Source organism: Adelges cooleyi, unplaced genomic scaffold, assembly GCF_023614345.1.
Source record: "Adelges cooleyi isolate 19-005CV unplaced genomic scaffold, UGA_ACOO_1.1 ACOO_flye_CR_arks_rails_tigmint_CR_PRNA_651, whole genome shotgun sequence".
Lineage (NCBI taxonomy): Eukaryota > Metazoa > Arthropoda > Insecta > Hemiptera > Adelgidae > Adelges > Adelges cooleyi.
This window is the reverse complement of record NW_026096352.1, coordinates 9,207,026-9,233,059: the sequence shown is the minus strand read 5'-3', so window position 1 is coordinate 9,233,059 and position 26,034 is coordinate 9,207,026. Positions and strand designations below refer to the sequence as shown.

The 26,034-nt window shown below is 28.4% G+C and overlaps 5 protein-coding genes across 8 annotated transcripts; 2 read left to right on the top strand and 3 right to left on the bottom strand.

Moving 5' to 3' along the window:
* Window positions 1-81: 81 nt before the first annotated feature.
* LOC126844181 (reticulon-4-interacting protein 1, mitochondrial-like) lies at window positions 82-3,551 on the bottom strand. Of its 2 annotated transcripts, XM_050582127.1 has the most exons (10): window positions 3,321-3,551; window positions 3,115-3,211; window positions 2,805-3,051; window positions 2,348-2,493; window positions 1,445-1,603; window positions 1,062-1,363; window positions 806-994; window positions 580-745; window positions 321-514; window positions 82-258 (listed from the first exon to the last, which is right to left on the bottom strand). In XM_050582127.1, exons 2-10 carry the CDS (start codon window positions 3,160-3,162, stop codon window positions 204-206), a joined length of 1,506 nt encoding a protein of 501 aa, XP_050438084.1. In that variant the 5' UTR covers window positions 3,163-3,211; window positions 3,321-3,551; the 3' UTR covers window positions 82-203. The 2 variants fall into 2 exon arrangements, with proteins under 2 accessions (XP_050438084.1, XP_050438086.1); XM_050582129.1 differs by lacking the exon at window positions 3,321-3,551 and having other exon boundaries at window positions 2,805-3,072.
* A 223-nt stretch (window positions 3,552-3,774) lies between these two features.
* On the top strand, window positions 3,775-5,040 carry LOC126844183 (uncharacterized). Its single transcript, XM_050582133.1, has one exon. The coding sequence runs from the start codon at window positions 3,996-3,998 to the stop codon at window positions 4,863-4,865; it is 870 nt and encodes a 289-aa protein (XP_050438090.1). The 5' UTR covers window positions 3,775-3,995; the 3' UTR covers window positions 4,866-5,040.
* A 1,511-nt stretch (window positions 5,041-6,551) lies between these two features.
* On the bottom strand, window positions 6,552-16,927 carry LOC126844182 (saccharopine dehydrogenase-like oxidoreductase). 3 transcript variants are annotated; one of them, XM_050582131.1, is made up of 10 exons: window positions 16,527-16,663; window positions 14,235-14,497; window positions 12,504-12,694; window positions 10,017-10,146; window positions 9,897-9,958; window positions 9,702-9,835; window positions 7,460-7,703; window positions 7,233-7,388; window positions 6,913-7,001; window positions 6,552-6,841 (listed from the first exon to the last, which is right to left on the bottom strand). In XM_050582131.1, the coding sequence occupies exons 2-10, from the start codon at window positions 14,476-14,478 to the stop codon at window positions 6,718-6,720; spliced, it is 1,374 nt and encodes a 457-aa protein (XP_050438088.1). In that variant the 5' UTR covers window positions 14,479-14,497; window positions 16,527-16,663; the 3' UTR covers window positions 6,552-6,717. The 3 variants fall into 3 exon arrangements, with proteins under 3 accessions (XP_050438088.1, XP_050438089.1, XP_050438087.1); XM_050582132.1 differs by lacking the exon at window positions 16,527-16,663 and adding an exon at window positions 15,272-15,347; XM_050582130.1 differs by lacking the exon at window positions 16,527-16,663 and adding an exon at window positions 16,701-16,927 and having other exon boundaries at window positions 6,553-6,841.
* Window positions 16,928-18,264: 1,337 nt separating this feature from the next.
* LOC126844311 (WD repeat-containing protein 13-like) lies at window positions 18,265-23,873 on the top strand. Its single transcript, XM_050582424.1, has 10 exons — window positions 18,265-18,525; window positions 19,313-19,368; window positions 19,436-19,561; window positions 20,246-20,419; window positions 20,813-20,966; window positions 22,455-22,621; window positions 22,704-22,847; window positions 23,121-23,305; window positions 23,378-23,505; window positions 23,569-23,873. The coding sequence occupies exons 1-10, from the start codon at window positions 18,453-18,455 to the stop codon at window positions 23,769-23,771; spliced, it is 1,410 nt and encodes a 469-aa protein (XP_050438381.1). The 5' UTR covers window positions 18,265-18,452; the 3' UTR covers window positions 23,772-23,873.
* A 1,109-nt stretch (window positions 23,874-24,982) lies between these two features.
* On the bottom strand, window positions 24,983-25,963 carry LOC126844796 (uncharacterized). Its single transcript, XM_050583208.1, has 4 exons — window positions 25,864-25,963; window positions 25,510-25,778; window positions 25,088-25,420; window positions 24,983-25,009 (listed from the first exon to the last, which is right to left on the bottom strand). The coding sequence occupies exons 2-4, from the start codon at window positions 25,693-25,695 to the stop codon at window positions 24,983-24,985; spliced, it is 546 nt and encodes a 181-aa protein (XP_050439165.1). The 5' UTR covers window positions 25,696-25,778; window positions 25,864-25,963.
* Between the last annotated feature and the right edge of the window lie 71 nt (window positions 25,964-26,034).

The window sequence follows — 26,034 nt, the reverse complement described above, 5'->3', positions numbered from 1 at the left end:
TTTTTTATTATTCTAAGTTCAATTATAAATGTAGAGTTTATTTTCACAAAATATGAAATTTAAACAATAAATACACATAGATTACTTTCCAATATTTTATTTTATTACAAATACAATAATTTATTTAATTTGCGTGATTTTAAAAATAAAAATTGGTATTTTTAAAGATTTTCAAGACTTAAATTATAACTAAAATTAATATTCTAAAATAAAATTCCTGAAGGTCTAGGCATCGTGACTGCTGGACCGGTCAAAGTGCTAAAAACAAATTTAACATTACTTTTCCATTGCCAACATTTTTTATTGATTTTTGAATATACCTGAATTTAATTACTACTTTTCCTACAGTCTCTCCACTATCAATGTATCTGAATGCTCGGTCTAACTCATGTTCCATGAATGTTTTATCTAAAACTGGCCGAAGAACATGGTCGTTTGCCAAGCTGGTTAGTTCATTCAATATTCTTTTAGAGTCAAATTCATAAAAGTCCCAATCTTTATTTTTCTTAAATACCTGTAAGTATATGCAGATATAAATGTATTTATATGCATAAATGTATAACCAATGGTATCACTCACATGGGTCATTTTTAACCACAATGCATAGAAAAATTGACGGATGAAACCATATGAATCTGATGGCAATCTATGTGGTCCAACTGAAATGACCATGCCACTTATGTTACATAATTGTTTGCATAAACTATTTTTTTGTTCTCCGGCAGTGTTGAACACATAATCAAAACTAAAATGATAAAATACATTACTTTTTGATATGAGTTTTTATAACGACTATGATACATACCCTGATGGTGTGTTGCTCAATAACTGGTCTATACTTACAGTACCGTCTTCGTATGTGTCGGTAGCACCAAGGTATTTCATAAAATTAGATGCACGATTAGAACAAACTACTGTAACATCTGTTTTTAAGTAACGACATAATTGAACAATTATTGATCCTGTACCGGAATCACCACAATATACAAGAACTCTAAAAAATTAAGTATTAACATTAAATACTAGTTAATAAAAAAAATATAATATAAAAATATATTTACTTTTTATCTACAGCATTTAGAGGATTCAAACTAGCCGTTTGAAATACAGCCAGCCAAGACATAGAGCCAGAGTATGGAAGTGTAGCAGCTTGTTCATGAGGTAATTTGCGAGGTTTGTGAACAACATACTTGTCTGGTACAACTATAGTTTCACACAGTGTTCCACAGGGGGCCCATGGGGGAAGAGATACCCATACTTCATCGTTGATATTAAGGTCACGCCTCACCTCTGACCCTATATCAATGACAACCCCAGAGCAGTCACGACCCAATACTAGTGGAAACTCTCGGTATAATGATTTCTAGTAGTAAAAAATAAGTATACTTTTTACACAAACTTATTTATAAACATATTAAGTTCATTGAATTGTTTAATTATTTACATGTAATGTTTGTTTGATCAAAAACTTGCGCAAAAATGATCCATACCCAGAAGCAACCAGGACGTCTAGTGGATCTATTGCAGCTGCTCTGACCATAATCATTACTTGATTGGGTTTAATTATTTCTGGTGTTACAACATCTTCTAACAAAGTTATACCCTAAAAAAAAAAACTTATTAAATTACACAATGTGTTTTATATGTATTGATTATGTGTTTATGTTTGATTGTGTTTACAACATACACATCACACACATATAATAAGTGGTATTTAACTGAAAAAATAGAACCAATTTTGAATTTAGCATCTCGGATTTAGCTGGCATTTTTTTTTTTACTTCACATCTACTAAAAGAGGCTTTTGATTTTTTTTAAAAATGTATGTCATTGTGTTCATGATAAAAATAAGAACAGTAAAACTTACAACCAAAATGTTAATTTTGATGATTTTTTTTTTTTAATTAAAAATATTTCTACTTAGTTTTTATTATTTTAAGGTTTTAATTGTGTTTTTTCATAATAATATAATAATTGAATTTATAAAAAATATTTTTGTAGATATACTAAAGAGCTATTTGACGTACTTATAAAAGTCAGTTGGGGCAAAATTTGTTTGTAATTTTTATTTTAATTAAAAAATTAATACAAATTTTAGAATACATATTTAAAAAAAATGTAAACATAAGTTTAAAGTACACATAATTACAAAATATATTGAGACCTCTATTTTTTGTGCTACTTAATTTTTTTTAATATTTCTGATTACCACACATTGTAAAAAAATATCAACAAATTCCAAGTTGGAAGTTAAATGGGGTATGATTTTGCGTCGAATATATAGTATAATACTAACTTAGATTATCAGTTACTATTAACTAGATATAACTTTAACAGTATTACATACTTCAATGCCATTGTAACTGGTTGCCGATGCAGCTTTCATATGAGTCACTGTTATTGCTGATGGTTTTACATTTATACCAATCAAAAACCCAACACCACTTCCCACAAACAGTCCAGCACAGCCAATATATATGTGAGTACGATTCACTAAAAATAATTAATGAAATTCATTTTAAATAATCAAAATTAAAAATTAAATGAATTCATCATAACTTTTAAATAATATTTATTTAATTTTTAAATTATATAGTTTGAACACAGTAGGCATTAAAATTGGCCTATGATGAACCAATTTTTAATAATGAAAGTATAAATGTATGTTTTGTTATATTCAAGTGTTCTACTATAATATTTCCTAACTACTTATTGTTTTTGATATTTTGTTGTTAATAATAAAAACAGTGCTATACAACATTAACAAATAAAACGCAATACATATCAAAATATTAGGAACTTACAGTTATAACCAGTTAAGCATATAATTTTTGACTGCAAGGTATCAATAATAAAATTTAAGTCATATTGTTGCATAGTACATTTGGTTTGTAACCATGATTCTAATATTTGTTCCCAAACTAGGTGCACGTTCGTATGAGCATTTTGAATGGCTTCTAAATTCCACACTTCCAGAGCAATTTGGTTAGTTTGTTCTGACCAACGGTCAAACGCAACACTTCCATTTTCCAAGAACGATGACCAAAATAACTAGAATTAGGAAAACAAAAACTAAAACATCATAAAGTTATATTTTCTATTTAAATTAGAAACCTTTAGTGTTTCGAGGCTGTTGTGAATGTTAGCAATAATTTTCCCCATCAGACTGCAAGGTATTTTTTGGTAATCTCAGTTTCGATTATTTCATAATCTATGAAAGAAAGGTACAATTTATCAGATGAATTATACTTTTATGTTTATGATGATATCAATGGACTTTATGTATTTTCACGCCCTTAACAATCTCAAATAGAACTCACCTAGTAGATTTAAATTGAGTCCCGCAAATTTGGTTTAGAAGACAAATAAATCTTCAGCCTTAAAATATCATTCATACAGATTGTCATCAATAATTTTTGTACCAGTTTTTATCAACAAATTAGGGAAATCATTCAGAAAATGTTTATAGAGAGTTGAAGCACTTTCTGTGCCGGAATTCGGAATTATAAAGACATAAAACTAGAAACTTAAAACTTTCTCTTATCAAATGATAACTGTTATCGCTTATCTGTAAAAAGTAATTCAATGGAGTACTTCTCAAATTAAAATAATATTATGTTGTCCCCAAAATTGTACAAAGTGCAGCCAGTTGACAATTTAATTTCAATGTCTGTGAATTCTACTAATTTTTAGCATATGATTCTTTCATTATCTTAGATTTTTAGAAACTGAAAATAAAATAATTAACGATAAAATCAGCTGATTCAAAGCAATTAAATTTATACTATTTTATATTTTATAATAGTTATTATTAATTATCTCAAGCACGGTTATCTATTAGTAGATGTAGATAACCGTGATATCAAGTGTTAAAAGTCGATAATCACACAGCATACTATCATGAATCATCTCGCTTGACTATAAAAAAAGTGACTACATATTATAGTAACTAACGTTTTTAGTGTCCACTGTCTACAGCCAGCGTGAAATAAAACATGTCCGGAAATCAACAGTCCAGCGATCAAAAACAAACAAATTCAAAGAAGCGCAAAAGGAACTTGCCTCCAAAACGAAAGTCGACTAATGTGCTAGAGTGGAATGAACAGGAGAAGTTGCAGCTAGCCGAAGCCATCGACATGTACGGAACGGTTGACATCAAGAAACTTACAACCTGTGTACCGACCAAGACGGTTAATCAGGTAATGACCAAGATACGGTCACTTAGGTTTGAGTATAAGAAGGAAGTGGCGTCGCCAGACTTGAACGAAATATCTTTTGTTGACCTGAACGCCATGGACGACTTGTTTATTGTAGGCGGTACTCGACCCTGTCAGGTGCTGGACAAATGGATGGAGTACTTGAAATCGTTTTACAACAATGATCATAACCAGTATAATAAGTTTAAATTGATCTCCAATGCATTTCTCATCATGTCCGAATGCCTGAATTTGCCTGATAAACCTAAAGCTGACAATGATTTGGACTTCAGGAAAATATATTATTTCCTTTATCGGGTGTTCAACCAATATTACATATCCAAACATCACAAGGAACAGCACACCACCAGATACTTGCACGACTTGATGCTAAGGGTGTTGCAAGACATAGATTACAATTCTTTGTCAGAGAAGTTGAGTATGTATCGGTTGGTGACTAACTGGACCAGCGTCAATCGAAAGGACTCGTTGAAAGTTTATGGGAGCGCTGTAAGTAAATCCAATTCAACCAAAAACAATGTGGAAAAAAAACCAAACTTTCAAGTCAATATTTTGCAGAATCCATTAATTCCATGTTTTAACCCGTTGCGCATTAAAACCTATTACAGAAACACAGCAATGGATTGTTCAATTGAAATAATATCTTAGACAACATCAATCAGAGTCGGTCTGGCCACGGCCGCAAAATTGGGGCCCCAGCCGTATGGGAAACAAACAATGGCAACCAAAAGTTCATTCTATGGTATCCCTTGAAATTCCCGAAAATGAAAACATTGTCAGAATGTAGATAAAAATGACAAATTATTTTAGAAACATTAATAGGCTTGTTTAAAACATATTATACATGTTTTTTAAAATGTGTGCTTTTTTACTCTGATGACAATGGTGAAGTCAGTTTTAATCGGTCAGACTTACATTTGAAGTTATAATCAAAAAGTTTGTTTATAAAAGTGCAATAACATTGTGAATTTTCACTTTTTTTTCAAAATTTGTATTCTTTATGTTAAAAAAACGGCGCAAACAGAAATTGATTATCATACTTACTTTTCAAGTTATAGTTAGTATTGATACTTTATAATACATAAATTGATTATTCTTCCTTTGTTAAGAAAACAAGAATATACCTAACAAATATTTTATAAATCTTGTTTGTAGTTAACCATTAATAAATATTTGTTTTCCAAATTAGTCGTGACTTGGGGTGTGGAACAAAGTGATATTAATTTCTGGGAAAAATCACTTCCTCAGATCATCACCCTTGTAAATTATTGTTCATTTTTTGTTTGAATCTTAATCATTTTTCTTTATAAAAATCCGGCTGTATTTTTTGAGGAAATTTTTATGGGGGCTCTTGGGTGCCAGGCCGACACTGACCACAATGTTACTATTTTCTATTACTTTAGACATCAACGTGTTTTTTATTTATTGTAATTATTTCTCTTTTACTGATAGTAATTAATTTGTCTTATTTATATTATTTTTTAATTATAATAACAAACTTAATATGGTGTTATAAAAGCATTCATTCTGTGCTCTACTATTTGCAAGCACTTTGTAAATTATTAGATTCCTATTATTTATAAGGTGTACTTGAAAATGATTGTAATTATACAGTAATCATTTAAATCTTTAGCAATTTTTTTTTTAAATTGTATTGATGGCATTATTATTTAAGTATAAAGTGTTTTATTGTGAAATTAATCATGCTCATGATTACAATTATCATCTAAACAAAATTTTCAATGTTTTTAAAATAAATGATGTAGAGGAATGTCCCCTCCTTTTTTAATTAGTGAGCCATAATATCATTATAACTCGTATATTGTCGATAAACTATATAATGTATATAAATAGAGTATCAAATTATCATAATATAATTAATAATATTACGCCACGCGATACTTTGTTGATAACAAATCTAATAATTAAGCACTTAAGTCTAAATGTACTGTTAATTCCTATTTATAACACAATATTGAATATTATAGAATTTTATACTAAAGGGATGATCCACAAGTCGAGATGGTAATCAGGAGAAGGAGCAATGACACAAGGTTGGGTTGCAATACTGCCACCTTTCATTTTTCTTAGTTCACATACCATCCCGGAAGGCAGAAGATGCCTGCTCCTCGTCTTGTCAGAGAATTTTAAAATTATAGTTTTGAGAATTTTTCATACTTGAAATCTGTTCTTGACTTAAAAGTAGTAGTATCTATAGTTTTTTGTTAACTCTGAATTTTGAAGATTGAGAGGCTTAATTTTAATAAACACTATATAACAACATAAATGTTTTTTATTTGGATAAAAATAAATAATAATAAATTATTCATCTCTTAATGAATTTCATTAGGTAATAAATTTAACAAACGGGGAGTAATATATATGTATTCAGAGGACATACGAGTAAGTATATAAAATAAAAAGATTGGTACAAACAAAAACAATGAATTAAAATACATTTTAAAAAACCCTTACAAATTTAAACTAACACCATATAAATTTATTCTGTATGTGGCTTGGAATTTACTGTTTCTGATATTATCTCAAACGTGGCAGCATCATTTTCAATTAGACGTTTCATATAATCAGTTTTTCTAAACGCTGATGCCGGTGTCAGTACTCCTCTAAAATATACAGGCCACATATAATTATAATTAATCATTGTGTAAATTTAATTAAAAAAATAAAAATATACCCATTTGTAATGTTGTCCTTGATTAGAGTCACTGCTCCTAAAACAACTGCTTTACTTGTAAACCCATAGCCTGGATTTTTTACTTTTATCTAAAATAGTAATGTATTTTAAAGTTATAACCCTATAAATAATATTCTTAAATGTATAAAATTAAAAGTAGTTGGAAAGATCATGGTAGTGGAATGTAGAGGTAGATGTGATGAATAGTAGACGTAGAGGTGTGTGGAGTAAATAAAAAGATGGCAACTTTATTTGTATAGGATAAGGTGAAGAAGATAAAAATATAAAAAATGTATTAATATTATAAAAAATTGTTTTACCCTAGCAATAGTAGTTCTAATATCTTTTTTGCTGTTTGTATTATCGATGGATGTTGTTCCTCGGCCAATTAAAGTTAAAGACATTCGTGAATTTTCCATAATTCTTTCAGTAGGTCCCTGGTTACTCACAACCCCCAAAGAAAATAGCCTAGGAAACTAAACAAAAATATTTGTTTAACCAAACAATAGTAATATAGAAATAAGACGTGTTTGAGATTAATACTTACTCGAATAAATAGATTCTTTAAGGGAGTGAATGTAGACATAAATGATAGAAAAACAAACACAAAAAGCCCAATAATGGCTGAAATTAAATAGCCAAACACCATATAGTTTCTAACTTCAAAATTAATATTTCGCTTTTCTACAGTTTTAGCATGATGCAATGATCTAGCGATAACTGCTTGATCTGGTTCTGGAAAAGGTACACACCACTGAATGTGATTACCAATTTCTTGTTTATGTAGTATCCTATAACAGAAATCAAATTCCATTAGTTAGTTAAAAAAAAAAAAAAATAATTATTATATTATATAATTAATAGATTATATTTTAGCTTTGATGCGTAGCTGTGAAGGTATTGTTTTTACAATGTGTTTTTTATTGTGTCTGGATCCACAATACCTTCAAAACGCTGACCCAATTTATTCGTGTAGTAACTCAAGTCTCAACTCTATACATCAGAAAATCGTACCTTCAATGTACTTTGTTGAATCAAAAATTTAAAAAATTCACTCCTTCCCCTCAATTGTTAAATTCACCCAATAGTACATATTTTTCAATTAAAAATTACGGCTCTCTAAAACGTTTTCAAAAATAGGGGAATTAGTTCCAAATTTGTATGGAATATTCTTAAGACATAATACTACAAATTAATGTTGACAAACCAAAAAAATATCGTAAGCCCCTTTCCCTAGATGAGGTGGAAACGTTTTATTCATTTCGCTTTTTTTGGTGAACTTAAGGATTTAAGATCTGAAAATTAGAACAAAGGTAAAACTAGAATGAGACTATAACATACGATTTTCTCAAGTCTGTAGTCAAACTTTAAGGAAAAACCCAAAAAAGGGTAAATTTACAGTTTGATCATAGTCCCTTTTTAGGTAGCTATGAGTGTTTGAATTAACATTCAAAGGGTATTTGAAAATATTTTCATTATATTGTTAATACAATACATGGGTAGCTATGGCAATAAATTATTGTAGACAGAAAACCAACCCTAATAGTATCCACCCTAAAATAAAAAACTAATTTTCTAGGACATTATTGTCATTAGGTACTACGATTTTTTTCGATATTTGTATTTCTACTATCACGGATTTGCATTGATGTGTTTATTTAAAAGTGATATTAATTCATACAGACCCGTGATCTTCCCCGCCTCAATATGCTCCATTCTTACTATTATTAATACCCTGAATATTTAATTTTGTTCAACTGTATAGACTATAGAGTATATTGTGTCATTGTGTTGTCTGGCTAGAGTCAGCCGACATGAATATTCTGACACAAGGGTTTAGCGTGATAATAGACTAACGACCTCGTTGTTTTACGCCCTCGAGCAGTCATGGTCTTGCTATTCACTTGTACATACTACTATACTTTTTTAAGTCTGATTTCTATTCCTTAATACTATGTCATACTATTTCAATATTATTTATTCTATATCTGTTGTTAATATGTTACTTAAATCAATTCTAACTCATAAATAGCGATTGTTATATTTATTCATTTCAATAACCTTGGGGTCCTGGGCTCATATAACATTATATCCAGACCCCACCAAACTGGCTTTTTTAAGTTTCTGTTAAATTGTAAATTACATTCATTTGTTTCAAATTGAAAAGTTGAAGTACTTTAAAAAAAAAAAATGTATTATAGCAACCATTTAATTATTCAATATTGAAATAGTATTATCTAATGTTTGCTATTAATGATGATCAAATTAAATTTTCAATATTGTCTTACTTAAATAATAGTTTTTAAAAAGTAATAAATAATTTATAAATATATATTCTTTTTTTAACATGAACCTGCTTTAGCCTTGGTTTTCCACCTCGAAAACGACACAAACTAGCGATACGAAATACCGTGAGCGGCCTACTTCTGTTAGGATTGATTTGAATGCATCGAATCATTTTGATGTGGTCAGTCCCTGTGCCTCTTTCCTTAGAACCTCTACTCAGCGGTCCCCATTATATATCGCTCATATATAAGATGCCATCGAAGTAATAACGAGTCGTCATCGTCATACAAACGTTTTGGCCAGAACATATAATTAAGACTATACTATCGTCATAAATCGCAAGGAGATTATAGATCAGAAATAATCACTATTCAGGAGCCAAAAAGCTAAAGCATGTTCCATGTTTTATAATTTCAACCGTTAGGCTTTAAGTAAAATGTAACTTGTTTTTAAATATATTTTATTTATATTACATTAATTAAAATATAACAATTTTGACATACTTTGTAATATTAGGTTTTGGTCTAGTAGTTATACCTATGGATTCATCTAACAATTGTCTCATCTTTACACGCTCATTAGCTGTTGCAAAATGAATTATTGCACTGGCCCATGTACCAACATGAATCATTCCGCTCTAAGTTAATAAAACAGTTTAAATGATTAAATTAAATATATAATAATATTTATTTACTTACAGAACTAAATTCAAATGCACTGGCGTAGAGTTTCATATAAATATCAATATTTTGTAAATCACCTACAAAAAAACAATAAAAATTCTAAAAGTTTAAAATTTTATTAAAAAATTAGATTACCATTGAACTTTTGATACAGGTATTCAACACCCAGATCAGCAGGAACACTTTCCATTCCTAAAGCACTTGCAATGACTACATTATTTTTCTCAGCTTCGCTGTTATATTTATGTACCATTGTTTCCATAAACTATAAATTACACAATAGAAAATTCTTTATGTTCATGTGTTGTTGGATGAGGTTAGTAATGTAAGACAAATAAGGGTCATTCAAAGAGTTAAGGATGTATGAGTGAGCGTTTGGAATTAAAGTAAATAGAATAAAAATGTTGGGTTGATAATTTGCGAAGAGCAGAAAAAAATAACAGAAACTACATTTGAAGAAGTGTATGGATATTATGGTCAGCTAGTCCCATTTATATGGGATGAGATAAATACAATTTTCTATTACCATTACTAACAATAAGACTGAACAAGGGTCACCCTCAATAAAGTGAGTAAATAAACCACCACCTCCACTTATTCAACCTAAGTTTTGTTTAAGAAACCTGTGATTCATTTAAAAATTTTTTTTAGAATCGACTGTTATTTTCTTAAAATTAAAATGTTTAACTTTGATTTTTTGTTATAATCAAGTGTCCAAAAATACTTAATTTTACCCACTGGGCAACTACTATTTTAGGTTTTAGGGTTAGTATATGAAGAGTGAATTTGTCAAATGTTCAAAGTGCCAAAGTATAAAAATTGAACTTTATAATTTGATTTGTATTTCAGCCATTACGGGAAACAAATTTGTATATTTATCAAGTGAGGAATAGTTATATATGAAAAAACAATCATATTTAACACTTAAATATATTCTTAAGTGTTTCCGGTAATAAATAAAATACAAATCAAATGTAAAGTTCAATTTTTATACTTTGGCACTTAGGACGTTTGACAAATTCAATCTTCTTATATTGTTACACTATGACCTAACCTAAGCATTTTCGCCGATATTGTTACTCTGTGGAGATTTACTGCCACTTAAAGCTCTCTAAACAAGCAGCAATGTATGCGACAATAGCGTTTAGGTGTGTAAAAGGCTTTATATTATAAATGTCTCATACACCTGATCAATGATAAATAAAAATATCAATTTTATTAATTTACTAACTGTGCCGGAGCTTCTCCAGTCTAATGCAGCAATATAACCTGGCAAATTAAAACAAATTAGCTTTGGAGCAAAAATTATAGTAGGATTATGTTAAATCTATGCAGATTCAACAATACCAGACTACAAAAAAAAGCTAATTTCGTCGGGTCGGAGCAGGGAAAGTGACAGGTCTATACGAATTATTATAACTGGATGTGATAAAAACACTTACAAATAAATGCTTCACACAAATTTTAAGATGGTAGAAAAAATAAATACAGTTATGTGCTCAAAATTATATTTTTATTATTGGATGGTTAGAATTAGGGTTGATCGTCATTCGTCTGTCTATAATAATTATTATTTGTTGCCGTTGTTTTTCACTTATCATATTTAACAAAACATAATGCAAATAGTTTTCAGATACATGTTAAAGTTTGATTCACTCTGCCATAGCAACCTATAAATTGACTACAGTCAAGTGCAAGTCGCCCCCCTTTTGATGTTTTATCTAAAATAAAAATAGGTTGACTACAGATTTTTGAGAAAAATTGTACGCAAATTGGTTTAAGTTTGTAGGTGTGTTGTTTTAATTTACAGACTTTTCAGTAACACCTATATTTACATATTGGCTCTGCTAACATTTTGGAAGTCTTTTATTTATCATCTGCATACAGAATTAACAACATCATAAACAGCATGCAACAACACTGAAAATGGAATATGAGAAGCTTCCAAAATATTGGCAGAGCTAATACGTAGATATAGATGTACCTTAAAAGCCTGTAAACATATCAAAAATGTTTATGCTATAGTCTCACTTTATATCTATCTTCAGTCTAATTTTTTGACCTTCAGTCCTAAAAATACACCTAAAAAATCAAAATAAAGAAAAAGTTTCTACACATTTTGAGTAAAGGGTTTTTGATATTTTGTTGGTTTGTCAATGCATTTACATGGTTATCAATACCATGTCTAAACAATATTCCATACAAATTTGGAACTCATTAGACAATTTATAAAAAAATTATAGCACATTATAATTTTAAGTTAAATATAACTGACCTAGGTTTTTGTGCATTCTTCTGGATTTTAAAGCGGAAGGGGTACATATTTTAAATTATTGACCTAATAAAAAAAAGACCTTTCAGATCTTTCTGGTCTATAAATTTGCTTGATGAAGAAATCAGTTCGGCTGTTTAAAAGATTTTGTACGTTTACACAAAAAAAAGAAAGTTAAATTTAAAACACATTATGAAGGTATTCCAAAAAACAAAATCTTCTTGACTCTGATTCAAAGTTTACTTTATTTTATAGAATAGAGAAATTAAACAAAAATTAGTGAGAAAGACAGAATATAGTTGAGTACTTTATTATGAATAAATTGTTTAAGTAAAATTTAAATAACTCACCAAGGATTCACCAGTTACATCAACGTAATGAGTTCTATTTGATATACAGGCTTTGACAACTACTTCGCCATATATGTAATAGGGACCAACACAATTTATTAATACAGAAGTGATAGATGCCATTTGCTCCAAACTTTTAAAATTTTCAATTGTGGCATTTATTATGCCAATTTGTTTGGCATCAAAATCATCTATATAAAAATAAATATATGAAAATCGATTTTATAAAATAGTTTTATGAGATAATCTAAGTAGCACAAGCCAACTTATTAAACTCAGTGCTTCCAAATAAATAAATAAAAGTTTTAAATTAATACTTTTTTCAGCTATGATGTGACACGGAAAGTATTAATTATAAACCTTATACATTTATAAGGTGTCCCACTAAGTTTAAATTCTGTTTAATCTATAGAATTCATTAGATTATAAACGACAAGTATTTAGCTTTTTTGGGAAAAAATTAATTGTTTTAATGTAAAATAAAACAATGATAGCCATTTTATAAAGCATATTATTTCTGATCGATAACACTAATCACTAATCGATAACAAGTTTTTAATAAATACTTTTGAAGTTATTAGCATATAAATGACTGGACAAAAGGTAAAGTGCTGTTAATCAGTAAATAGATACTCTTGAGCATAAATAAAAATTCTATTTCATAACAGCCTCTACATTCAAGTGTTAATTATTCAAAATGTATTTATTTAGAACTCGTAAACCACCAGTCAAAATTTTCCAAAAAAACTCTTTTTACAGCCCTTGGTTTTTTTTGTTATAAATTAAAAAATGCAACAATTTATTATTTTAGTTTTTTTGAAAAATTAAATATTTTGTCATTAATCTAAAAAAAAAAACTTAATCTTAATTGCCCCAGTTTATATTTTAATGTGTAAAACCTTCAGGGAAACCCTATACTAAATATTTTCTGTATAATTAGTGTTCAAAAATGGAATAATAGGTAAAATTTTTAAATTTGTATAATGAAATCAAGACTATTTATACAATATAATAAAACAATTCTAAAAAAAAATGTTTACTTCAAATACTACAGCATGCCTAAAAAGTAATTGTTCTAAAAAATAGAAAACGAGTCTTGCACATTTTATTAGTATGATTTATAATAGAAAACATTAAATTATTCAATAGCTAAAAAATTGAATGTCATTAGTTTGAAAAATAATCTTATCTTTCAATAGATAGAATATTCAATTTAAAATTTATAATTAAGTTACAATACAAAATTTACAATTTTTTTTTATATTATACATTGTATTGGTAATATAAAATCGCTTAGCCCCTTTAAATTATTCTTATTCGATAAAAATTAGCTATTAGTTTATTTTAACAGTGACTTTATACATTTTTTTTGCATACTTACCATTCACTAACTTTAATTTTAATCTAATATTAAATAAGTGTACAAGTGTATAAGTTCTTGAAAAACATAATTTTAATTTCCTAGTTTGATTGGAATACTCTATACAAATCACAGAATAAAACAAGTGTTGTAACAAATAATATTTAAACTTTTAACAATTAATGACAAAATATTCTTTAACATATTTTATTAGACACAAAATAATAACTGTAGAAATGTACTTTTTGTCATTTTGAGAACCGAAAAAACCACTGTTGTATAATTATTTAAACAGTGGGTTTTAACGTTCCTTAAAAGACAAAAGTGTTTTGATTATTCTAATTTAAAAGGTTTAAATGATAAGAACTGACCAACAAATGTATTTACGTTATCCAATACTTCTTGAAGTTTAATATCATTACGACCAGCTACTGCCCATGTCAGTGAATATTTTTGGCTCATACGAGCTAATTCTATAACCACACGTTTTCCAGTGAATCCTGAAGCACCTAGCACAACTATATCATACTGTCTTTTTCCAGGAATTTCAACTTCAAATTTTTGTTTTGGATCAGTATTGTTATGTTGATCTCCAATATTTTTTTCGTCAGCCATATTTTACAGGAATCTATAACTATACAAGCAGAAATCATTAATTCAAGTAGATGCCATTCAAAGCCCAATAATCTACATGATGGTGATCTGTATTCCATTATATTTAATGAAAAAAATATAATCGTGTAACCATGTACAGATAACGTATAATGTTATCATCTAGAGCTAAAGATTGTAACTAGAGTAAATTAGTAATAATTACCTATTTATGTTTTTTTTTTTTACAAAATGTCCAGACCAAACGGTGTGTTAGAGAAACACCTATGTGTACTAAAGATAAAAAATCTTTTATATATTTAGGAATATAATAATTATTCGGTGAAATTTATATGGTGTACATATTTTAAAAGCCAATGTGTAGTTGACATACAAAAAGAGTAAGAAAAAATGTAAAATTAATGAAATTTAACAAAATGAAAATGCAATCAAAATCAGTTTTAGCAATAATAATGTGAGTGTAACTTAATGTTTTGAGGAGGAATTCGGATTTACGACTCCATCAAACGCGTGCTTTTCTGATTGTGAAAAATCAGCTATGATATTATTACAACGTTTGATTTGATCAAAAACACACGTTTTACGTGAAACTAACAAAATTATTGTACATCACAAATTATACTAACCTATCATATCGGTACCGAGTAAGTATTGTTATTTTCTAAAGAAAAACATATTTTTGTGATGTTATATTTAATACTAAGGTAGTATAATTATACAAACCTAGAATTATCGGCACATGGTACTCTTACAGGAGAACAGACTAAACATCAAATAAATACAATATGAAACTCACACTATCGACTAGAGACTTGTACGCAGTTGTCCTGCAGGCTGCCGACGTTAATATATTTCCAACAAAGGACTTAAGTCTAAACACAGAATAGATTAAATTCCATTCTGTTGTCCAAATATGTTACATATACTTTACACCACAAGTGGGAATTTAGTAATTGGTATACTAGAGAATAGGAATAAGCTGTGTCGGTAGTTGGTGCAAATATATGTATTAATAGTTAAAATCTTTTTTATATTTAGGTATAATAATAATCTGGTGAAATAATTATAAAATATTGTTATATTTAAACAGACAAAAAATTGGAGAACACAATATAAAATGTACACATTTTAAAAGCCAATGTGTAGTTGGCATACTAAAAGAGTAAGTAAACGTGTGAAATCCGATAAGCAAATGATAATGACACTTTTTTTAGCAAATTTTTTTATTACCTTCTTATGTGTATAACAATAGGCACCATACATTGGTCCGCAGAACGAGTGCGCGCTACTGTATTATTATTAGATATTTATTTATTTTTATTATTATTATTGATTATTATATTATTATAAATGATTTAATATCAATATTGTAATGAACAATATAATTTTATAAGTATTAAATCTTTAAGTTAGTAAATCTTTAACTGATAAAACAATTCCCTACACCTGCCGGCTTTGAGAGCTGACTCGAGCGTCTTCAGGGCTCTTCATTGGATGGGGGCTCACGCCTTTAAACTCCCAAAGGAAAAAATAGCTTGTCTAAAGCACTAAACTAACCTAACCTACCGCTCTAGAAGCGTCAATGACTTAACGAAACCGAACCTAACCTGTCCTCGCATAGCAGACAAAGGTATTGTGCAGCGACGGGTTGCTGCCGCTGTAGCCGCAACCTATTGTTATACACACAGAAATATACAAATTTAATGTTGGTATAGCTTTGGAACTAGAAGAATCCACCAATTTTTTACTTCAGATTCGTAATCAGAGTAAAAAAAACTACACAATGGTACAAAAAATAGCACATAAAAGGGTGCCTGGTAAAGTGCTTTTATGCCGAAATGCTATCAAATTCATTTTTAGCTATAATAATTGCTATGCAAGTGTTACTTGACATATTGATTAGGAATTCTGATCTAAGACTCCATCAAACGGGTGCTATTTCTGATTATGGAAAATCAGCTATGATATTGTTACGACGTTTGATTTGATCAAGACTAAAACGTTTATCGTGAAAACGATCGAAATTATTGTAAATCTCAAATTATACTAACCTAAAATCGGTCCAGAGTAGGAATTGTTATTTTCTAAAGAAAAATTAATTTTTGTGATGTATTAAATACGAATTATAAATAGAATTATCGGCACGATGCATCCTTACAAATGAACAAACTAAACAGTAAACAGTTAACACGAAAAACGGAATACATATACAACAAGAAACTCACACTATCGACCAGATCCTTGTAAACGACGCGACTGTCCTGCAACCTGCTGACGTTCATATATTTTCAAGTTCCAATAGAGGACTACTGCAATCCCAAATAATACTTTTACTTTACACAACAGTGAACAGACAGAAATTCGGTAATCGGTATACTAGGGAATTGGGATTCCAAATTAGGGATAAGACACGGTGGTTGTTGTGCGGTGCGCTGCAATAATATTGATTATTGTTTGTCGATTGTTAAATATGGGCATGCGATTTTTTTTTTAATAGGAAATATCGATACACATTATTATCGATGTTTAACCTTCTGTGGTTTACGTCTACAAGCATATTATATTATATTATTATGCTTACAATATAAATTGTAATGGCAAGGAAAAACATTTTTTTTTTTAAACGCATAGAAATCGATTTCAACATTAACCAAATCAAAGTTTACCTCCATTACAATACCGCCTTTTTAGTTTTTGAAACTGTTTTAGTTCTAAAAATCATTGTGGTATTTACATTAAAATGTTTTTTTTCTCCTCCATCATTAAATTCTACAAACACTCAAGTTTTAATATTTTATAATACCAATTATTAACCAATCAAACATAATCACAGAAAGACAATGTATGTCGTTGATGACGAAAACTTTTGTCTGTAAAAAACCATTCATAATGTTATTATCGGTTCATCCATAACTGATTAACTACCTATATAAAATATTAATTAAATTTGGTTACATCGCGTTATAAAACTAAAATTAATTCATATGCTTTTATAATTTAATTTAAGTTACTAATGTCAATAGGAGTTCCGCCACTGGTCCGCAAGATATTTGAAGTTATATGTATATATTGTTTTATCGCAAATACTTATTGTATAATTTATACAGATTTTATTTTTATTTTAATAAAAAAAAAAGTCATCTACTTGGTTAATTACCAAATAAATAATAATAACTAATAAGCTTTCAAATTCCCAAGGTTATTTATGGGTGTTTTCATAGTATTAAAATAACATGTGTATAACAAATATAATTAATAATTATTACATTTTTGCCAAGCAGAACTAATATTAATATTCTCAATTCTCGTACATTACGCAATCGCATTAGTTATTGTATTAAGCCCCATGACTATATAAACAGGCATGATTGCTAAAGCCTAGATTACGAAATTTTCCTATCTTGCATATTTGCCCCAGCCATGGAAGATGCTATCACTTCTAATGAGTTATGAGAAATTAACACGGCAAAGTTACAGAATAGACCACGAACGTATAATAGACTAAAATTTAATCTATTCTGTGGTAAACAATTTTGTGGACTATTTTTCTGCGCGTTATTATCTAGCATTCATGCCTGTTTATTTGTTGTTCATGTTATGGCCTACACTATAAAAAAAAAAATAATAGCACGGCCTTAGTCCTTAGAATATCTTCTAAGAACGTGTCTACTGCCTAACGCCCTAATAGTATATAAAATATGTTCGTGGCCCTACCTTAGCCTTAAACCTCTTATCAGTGTATTGTTCTCGTTATCAACTTTCAGTGTCAACAAAAACAATAATTCTCGTTTATTGCTTTGGCATTTGCCAATTTCCATAATATTATCTCACATACTAGTTTTAATAATAGTATAATAATTGCATTATAATTATTTTACTTAATGCCCAAATCCATTGCTATTAAACTAAATTGTAGTATTTTCAAACGCCTTGTAGTGTACAAAAGTTAAAGTTTGGATTGATAGTGTTCTGCTAACATGTGGCAACAACAGGCGTTTGTATTAGATTCAAAATTTAATGCCTACAGAGCTACAAATCATCCTAATTTTCGTGAGTGATAATATAATGACTTTATATCTATAAAAACAAAACTGATTATTTATTATTTTTTCTTTTGCCTTATGCCATACAAATGGAATTTCCAGCCACAAGTTCTCTCTCTTTATAAATCTCCATATCAAGTATAATAAAACAACACAAAATATAATATAATTCCTTTATGATACCATTTTATACATTCTATAAAATCCACCCACACTTTCGGTCTATCGAAATTCATCTACCATATGGAATTAACTAATTTAGCTTACACGAAATTAGTAGGTAGAAGTCACATATGTTAACTGTTGATTATTTAAATTTGTAGTTGCTAATATATGAAACAGCCATTTAGGTATCTATAAAGCATTACTAGATTTAACTGATATAGGAGCCAAAATTTAATGGACCCCAATAGCTATGGAAAAATTATATAATGATGTGACATATGGAAACTGAATATTTAATATTTTAACCACTAGTTAAACCCTATAATTAAAGGCATCCTCCTAAAAGCTCGTATATTTATTGATAACAAATAAAAATGATTGACGTACATTTTGTTTTTTATAATTTAATACAATCGATACAAAAAATAATATGTTATGTATTAAAAATAAAATAAACATTTTGTTGTTTTATTTATCCCTAATATGTTTCAGTAGTGTTTTTTTTTATTATGTTTCCTAATAAGACACTTTAAGTTACAAATTATGCATATTTACCAAGCCTTAAAAATTAATAATGTGGAATTTTAATTACCTATAAAAAGTTTTACAGTTAAATTTTATTTTTATAGGAACACTTTATATTAGAAGGAGAAATCAACTTTTACGAGAAAAATCAAAACAAGATGTAAGTTAATGAATACTTACTTCATTATTATGCTAATATTATAATTTGTGTCCATTGTTTCTACTAGGACATTATTCCATCTAGTAATATTAGAAGAAAATATTTAAAAATAAGATCTGCAATTTTACAAAATAAGTACAATGTTCATTTGGATATTCAATCAAATAGTGCTGGCAGTCAAAGTACTAGTATGGTAATGTTTCAATTATTAATGAATATCAATTTATCTATTAATTTATAGAAATAATGAATCTGATGAGCTCTTGAAGCCCTGCAGACGACTGCCCTCTCGCCTAAATTTTCAGAATAAACAAGTCTGAAAAACTAAAAAATAAATTTGTTCAATAATAAAATAATATTTAAGTACTAAATATTTATATTTTAATTTTAACGAGCTAGGTTGTCAAGTTTTGTATAACTAGTTTTTGAGTTATTTATATTAAAATTATGTATGTTTTTTTGTTTAGAATTTTAAATGACTATTTTGTTAGGATATATTACAAAAATTAAATTTTTGTCGTACACTTTTATACATAGATATCATAATATGCAATATATTATATTAATTGTTATTAGCCAGTAGCTGAGTAACAAATTATTATTTTTAAATTGCCTCTGAGATTTTTAAATTCTTAGAATACAATTATTAATAGGAGAGGGCAGCTGAATGTTGTTAGATAAATGTTAAATTTTGTTTCAATAACTTTGATTTTGAATCAAACTATAAATGACAAAAAAAAAAACATGAATCTAAAAAAGGATTATAAGAAATGCGAGTGATAAAATAAAGAGTATTTTTCATATAAGTTGTTCACCTGGATTTTAGTTATGAAAATAATTTTGTTGGTAGGTATAAATTAATTCTTATCTCTTTTAGATGAGTCTGAATATGAACAAAGATGCCTCAGTAGAAATGGATTTCTTTTCCCGTAGTTATTATGATTTAACTCCAATACCAACTTCTCAAGCTCAAGCGTCGAGGGCACTGGTTGGAAACAACACAATTGAAGAAAATTATGCTTTTGATAGTGTTCATCATATTTATGATCAGGTATTAGTTTTTACTTAATAATTATTTGTTAATTACATTATTAATTTTGATAACAGAATAGACTAAAGTAACACAGAATAGACCAATACTTTTATCTATTTTGTGGCATGATTATTTAAACTGAAAAACAAATGTATTAAGTTGCATTAGTTTTTTCAATTGCCTGATATTTGGTACAACTCCACAATTCACCTAGTAACTGCTAGGGGAAAAAAATTATACATTAATGTGTTAAAATTTCAATTTTAACACATTAATCTAAAAACAATGTTTTGTCTTTAATAAATAAATGTACCCCTACCCGCTCTGTCAATTATGTTACCTGTTTTAACAACAGTTTATGATTAACATTATTTAAAATATGAATACGTGATTTCTGAATAATTCTTTTAGCATTCTGATGCAGTGACTGTCCTCAAGTTCGCCAATAATGACAAATCAAAATTATGCTGTGCGTCAAATGATGGAACTCTTAGCATATGTGATGTTTTAATGTCGCCTCCATCTGTGTTAGCTATATTAAAATATCATACTGGACCAGTTACTGGTATGTTTTTAATATCCAATAATTATTATTTAACAGTACACCTGGCTTATAATTACTTATTAAAGAGCTATGAAGTATTCACAAAAAGAAAGAGTCTTCAAGGTGCCTCAGTTAGTCAAAATTAATGTTTATTAGTTATTCATCATAATTTTTTTTCCCATAAAAAAATCAAATACTTTTAATAATAATATAATTTGCCCTTATAAAAATGTAATCATACAATTCGTTATTAAATTTATTTTATGAATTCTTGTTGTAGTTAATCAAATAATATAATAATATTTCTTATCAAAACTAGAAGCTGACCTAAAGAATGTGATCAAGCAATTATTAATTTATCTAAACATGCTTTAAAACTATTAAAGTGGTTTTTAAATTATTTTCGTACAAGATTTAACAGGTAAATCTTGGAATCCAGCGACACGGTAGTGGCGTGGAGCTAAGTAAAAAAAAAAAAAGAGTAGCGTCCACCGCTGTGTATACTATACACCAAGCATCGCAATCCCATCAAACGCGTAGACATTTTACCATAAATTTTGCCCCTTTACTGATGGATTGGGCCACCCGGCACGACGTTGTTGCTGACTGCAGTTAATTGACAAATGACAATGTGTCGTGTCCTTGTTTAGCTGCGACACTTGTTGGTGATTTTTGTTTGTTGAGTATTATGTGTTATTATTTGGTGTTGTTGTAGTCTGATTGATTTGCAATTATTATTGTATTACAAGTACTACATTTTACATTCATATATACTCATGTTTTTCTTAAGTAGGTACTCAAAAATCATTGGCACACTAAGTGTACAAGTTGTCACTCATAAAGATAATATTATATAAAAAAATAAAAGGTTCTCATTTTATATTCTGTAATAATGAGTGACTACTCTGTGTCATTTCTACTTTTATGTAATAAAAAACTACTGATATCTCATCAAAAACCCTTTGTTAACTCAGTGAAAATGGTTGCTAAGCAATATATATTCATATTATAACAAGTGCTATATTTACTAACTCGGAAGTAGGAAAAAAAACTTTGACTTCCGGCTATGTAAACTAAATTTACTTTTTTTCATGACTGGTTTAATATGTAGACAGATTTTTATTTGTTAGCAACGATGTATAATACATATATTACATTATGGTATTTACTTAGGTCCTATATTATATAACGTATTTTAAGGCTTATGTTGGAATACTTAATTTTTTTTTTTACTTAGCGGTCATTTACACTGAGTTAACAAAGTGTTTTTGTTGGTAAATAAAACTATAGTATGAGCTAAAACAATTATCCAGTAAACATAATGTGAGTAAATGAATACATAATATTTTAATCTATTTCTTATTTGAAAACTAAACAATCTCAAATTAGTATTAACAATCTTAAATGTGTAAATTCTGTTTGTTTTATTACAAAGATATAATTTGTAATTGGTGTGAAATATTTTCATAATAGCATATTATTGATATACTTAATAATTTTATTATTTAGGTTGTGATTGGTCTGCATCAGATGAATTAATTGCTAGTTGTTCGTTAGATGCAACGATCTGTTTTTGGGATGCGGTTCGTCATTGTTGTTTAAGATGTGTTAATGACCCATTTTTTTCATCTGTATTAGTTTGTTCTTTCAATCCTGTCAATAACAATATATTAATTGTGAGTCGTAGTACACATTATGTAAAATCTCTTTATAATCTTATACAAATAAATAGTAATGAATTTTATAATTATTATTTAGACTGGTAATAAAGCTGGATTTGTCTGTGTGTTAAATGTATCAACTGGTATGTTTCCTAAAGGCGGTAAACAAAAAATTGGTGGTCAAATTCTATCGTTAGCAATTGATAGCAGTGGACAAATTATATGGACAGGGAATGATAAGGTGATTTCTTTAATTACTAAAATATACAATAACAAGATTTATATATTTTAAAACATGTTCCACAATACCAAATAGGTTACTAAAATTTTATAAATTATTTAGTTTGGTAAAACTAAATAAATAAATTTAATTTCTAAGGGTCTATAAATTATACATTAGACGGGTTCAAAAAATTGGCTCATTTTTCGTTGCGAAGGTGAACAAAAATTTAATTAATTTTTGAACCAGTCTATTATACATTTATGTTTATTAAAATTTAAAATGATGTTTTAGGGTGAAATAGTGTCACTCAAGTTTAACAGTAGTGATGGAAGCGTTTTGACTAAGTGCCACAGAATTATAACTACACCAAAACGTGGTGCAATCACTTGTTTAAGTTGGAGGTCTTGGATCAGTAGAGAAGCTAGAGATCCAATGTTATTGGCAAATTGTTCAAATAACATCCTTTGTCTATATAAGTTAGTTTTACAGAACAATAATATTGAAATAATAATGAATTTTCAACTGATTTAATTCAACCAATATTTTAGGGTTTCAGAAAGTGATGATGGTTTATTGCAATTGAAAAAAAAATTTCTCGTTCCTCACATGCACAGTAATCATTTATTACGGTCAACATTTTGTCCCATCATGTCATTTAGACAGGGTGCATGTGTTGGTGAGTTAAATTTTAAAGTTTACCGTCCATCTTAATTAAAAACTAAACATTGTTTTTTTAAAGTTACTAGTAGTGAAGATTCTTGTGTCTATTTCGTTGACGTCGAAAGAGAATCTAACTATGCTGTCAATAAACTACAAGGCCATGCTTGTGTTACATTGGGTGTTACGTTCAACTATGATGAAACTATGTTGGCTACAAGTGATATACAAGGAATAATTATAATATGGTCACGACAACCTCAAAAACACAATAACTCTCTGTGATACTCAATACGATTAGTAATTTATTTAATGTTTTTGTTTTAGGTAATTAATGTTTATTATATTTTTGTATTATATCTATAAAACTCGTTACTTTGTTATAATGGCTACTTCAATAGTAAGATAAAAGTCTTTTAACAGAAAATGTAAACAAAAATTCTTAAAACTAAGATTTTGTAAACATTTTTCTCTTCCTACCCAGGAATGGGCAGTATCTAAAATACAAGTATTTCAAATACAGAATACTTTTTGTATTTAGTATTTTGTATGTGATTTTAAGATACAAAATACATTGCACTATGGTATTTTTATTTAATACTCAATTATCATAACATACCTCTAGGATACGACCGCCACAACTTAAAATATACATTTTGAGAAAAAGCTATTTGAAGTTTGAAACTAGATATTATAAAGGGTTCTTTACCTAAAAACTTGAAACTAAAAACTCAAATTCTTACAAACATTCTTTACATGATAACATTTTTGAAATACTCTTTTAAACCCAAAAGTTTAGACTTATGGCGATTGGCGTTTACGATGAATTCGTTTTTTTAAGTGAATGCAGTACTGTAATTTTTTTTGAGATGTCGCTGTATTGTGTACACAAATTTTTTTTAAGACTGCTATATACTTAAATATTGCATTATTGAATTCAAGCTATAAAATTCAGTACTTCTCTAAACGCTGCTGTTTTTCACTCGACACATCACAAGAAAATTAGTTTTCATTCAGCGTAAGAAAGCCACAAATTAAAATAAGGCAGCCTTGAATTTTGACTTCAGAAATGAATTGTATTTATTTAAAGTGCAAAACTGCCATAAAGTAAACATGGCTCTGTTACTCTGATAATTAGCTTAAAATTGAATAAATTTAATGTTGAATAACTGTTTTGCTGGCAAAATAAAAATGATATTGAATGAGGCGGTTTTTCATTATATAGAGCAATTTTTTTACTTTTCGAAAGTAGTAACTCAGTTGATACATTTTGAGTTGTGGCGGTCTTGTTCTTAAGGTGCGAATGAATATTGATTACTTTCTATAAAAATAAATTCGAATCAACCGAAACAAATTTGGACAAAACATTTAACATAATTTATAGTGGTATAGGAGTTCGAACTTTGATTCAGTTATCTACAGATGACAGTGTTATACGTACATAGGCGGAGATCCTATTTAAGATTTAGGGGGGCTTAAATTATAGGTATAGCAAACTAAACCGCGGGGGCTTCGCTCCCACACTGCCCAACAACAAGAAATTGAATTACACAATTACTATAACAATATTATAAATTTATTATCCTATTACATTTTGTAGCAAATGTATTTAGAATATTTTCACAGTTTAATGCTTTAGTGATATCTTTTTCTATATATAAAATTGAAAGTTCATTAAATCGGGTTTGCTGTATAGATGTTCTTAAATAAGATTTTATTTTCCTCATTGCAGAAAAACTCATCTCACACGTAGCAGAGCTAGTAAGAATTGTTAAAGCAATTTGGAGCATTTTATAAAATTTAGGGAACACTTGAGGTGTAATATTCTTTTTTAAATCTTCAATATCTCCTTTTCCTGGTTGAACAAGGCAATTTTTAGCAACCATCATTTTGGATCTAAGGTTTTCTTCACAAATATTTAAATCAGGTAAATCCTAAAATTATATTTATATCAAAATAAATTAATTTAATCATAGTATTTATAATTTTATAACATTTATTAAAATATAAGAAGTTAAATTACCTTATAATGATTAATGAACTGAGCACTGTCAACGTAGTTTAGTTTCATAAATTCGTCAACTCCGACAGCTAAAGACATATTTTCCGTGGAAAATCGTTTTCTTAAATTAACTATAATGGAATCAAGAATTTTAAAGTATATATTGATTCTAAAATAATCTTCAGCTTTTGTTGTTTCGTGATCCATTGCTTCAGATATTGCCCCTGTGGTTGAGCTTACTAAGAACTTATCCAAACGAGTTTGACTGTAGTCTTTTTCTTTTGGACTCTAGTTAAATATAAAATAAGACATTTTATTAGAATCTTAGTAAAAAAATTATATTGAAGAAATAGGTAAAGAAAATAAAACTTATCTTTTGCACGGGATGGTAAATCTACAGATATATCATGTTCTTCAGCAAATGTTTGAATTTATGTCCATAAACCTGCAAAACTGTCTGAGGTTCGGCAGTCTTGAAAGTTTTTTATAACACCATTAATAACCAATGCTGCATAAGTAACTTATTGCTTATAATATTAATGGAAC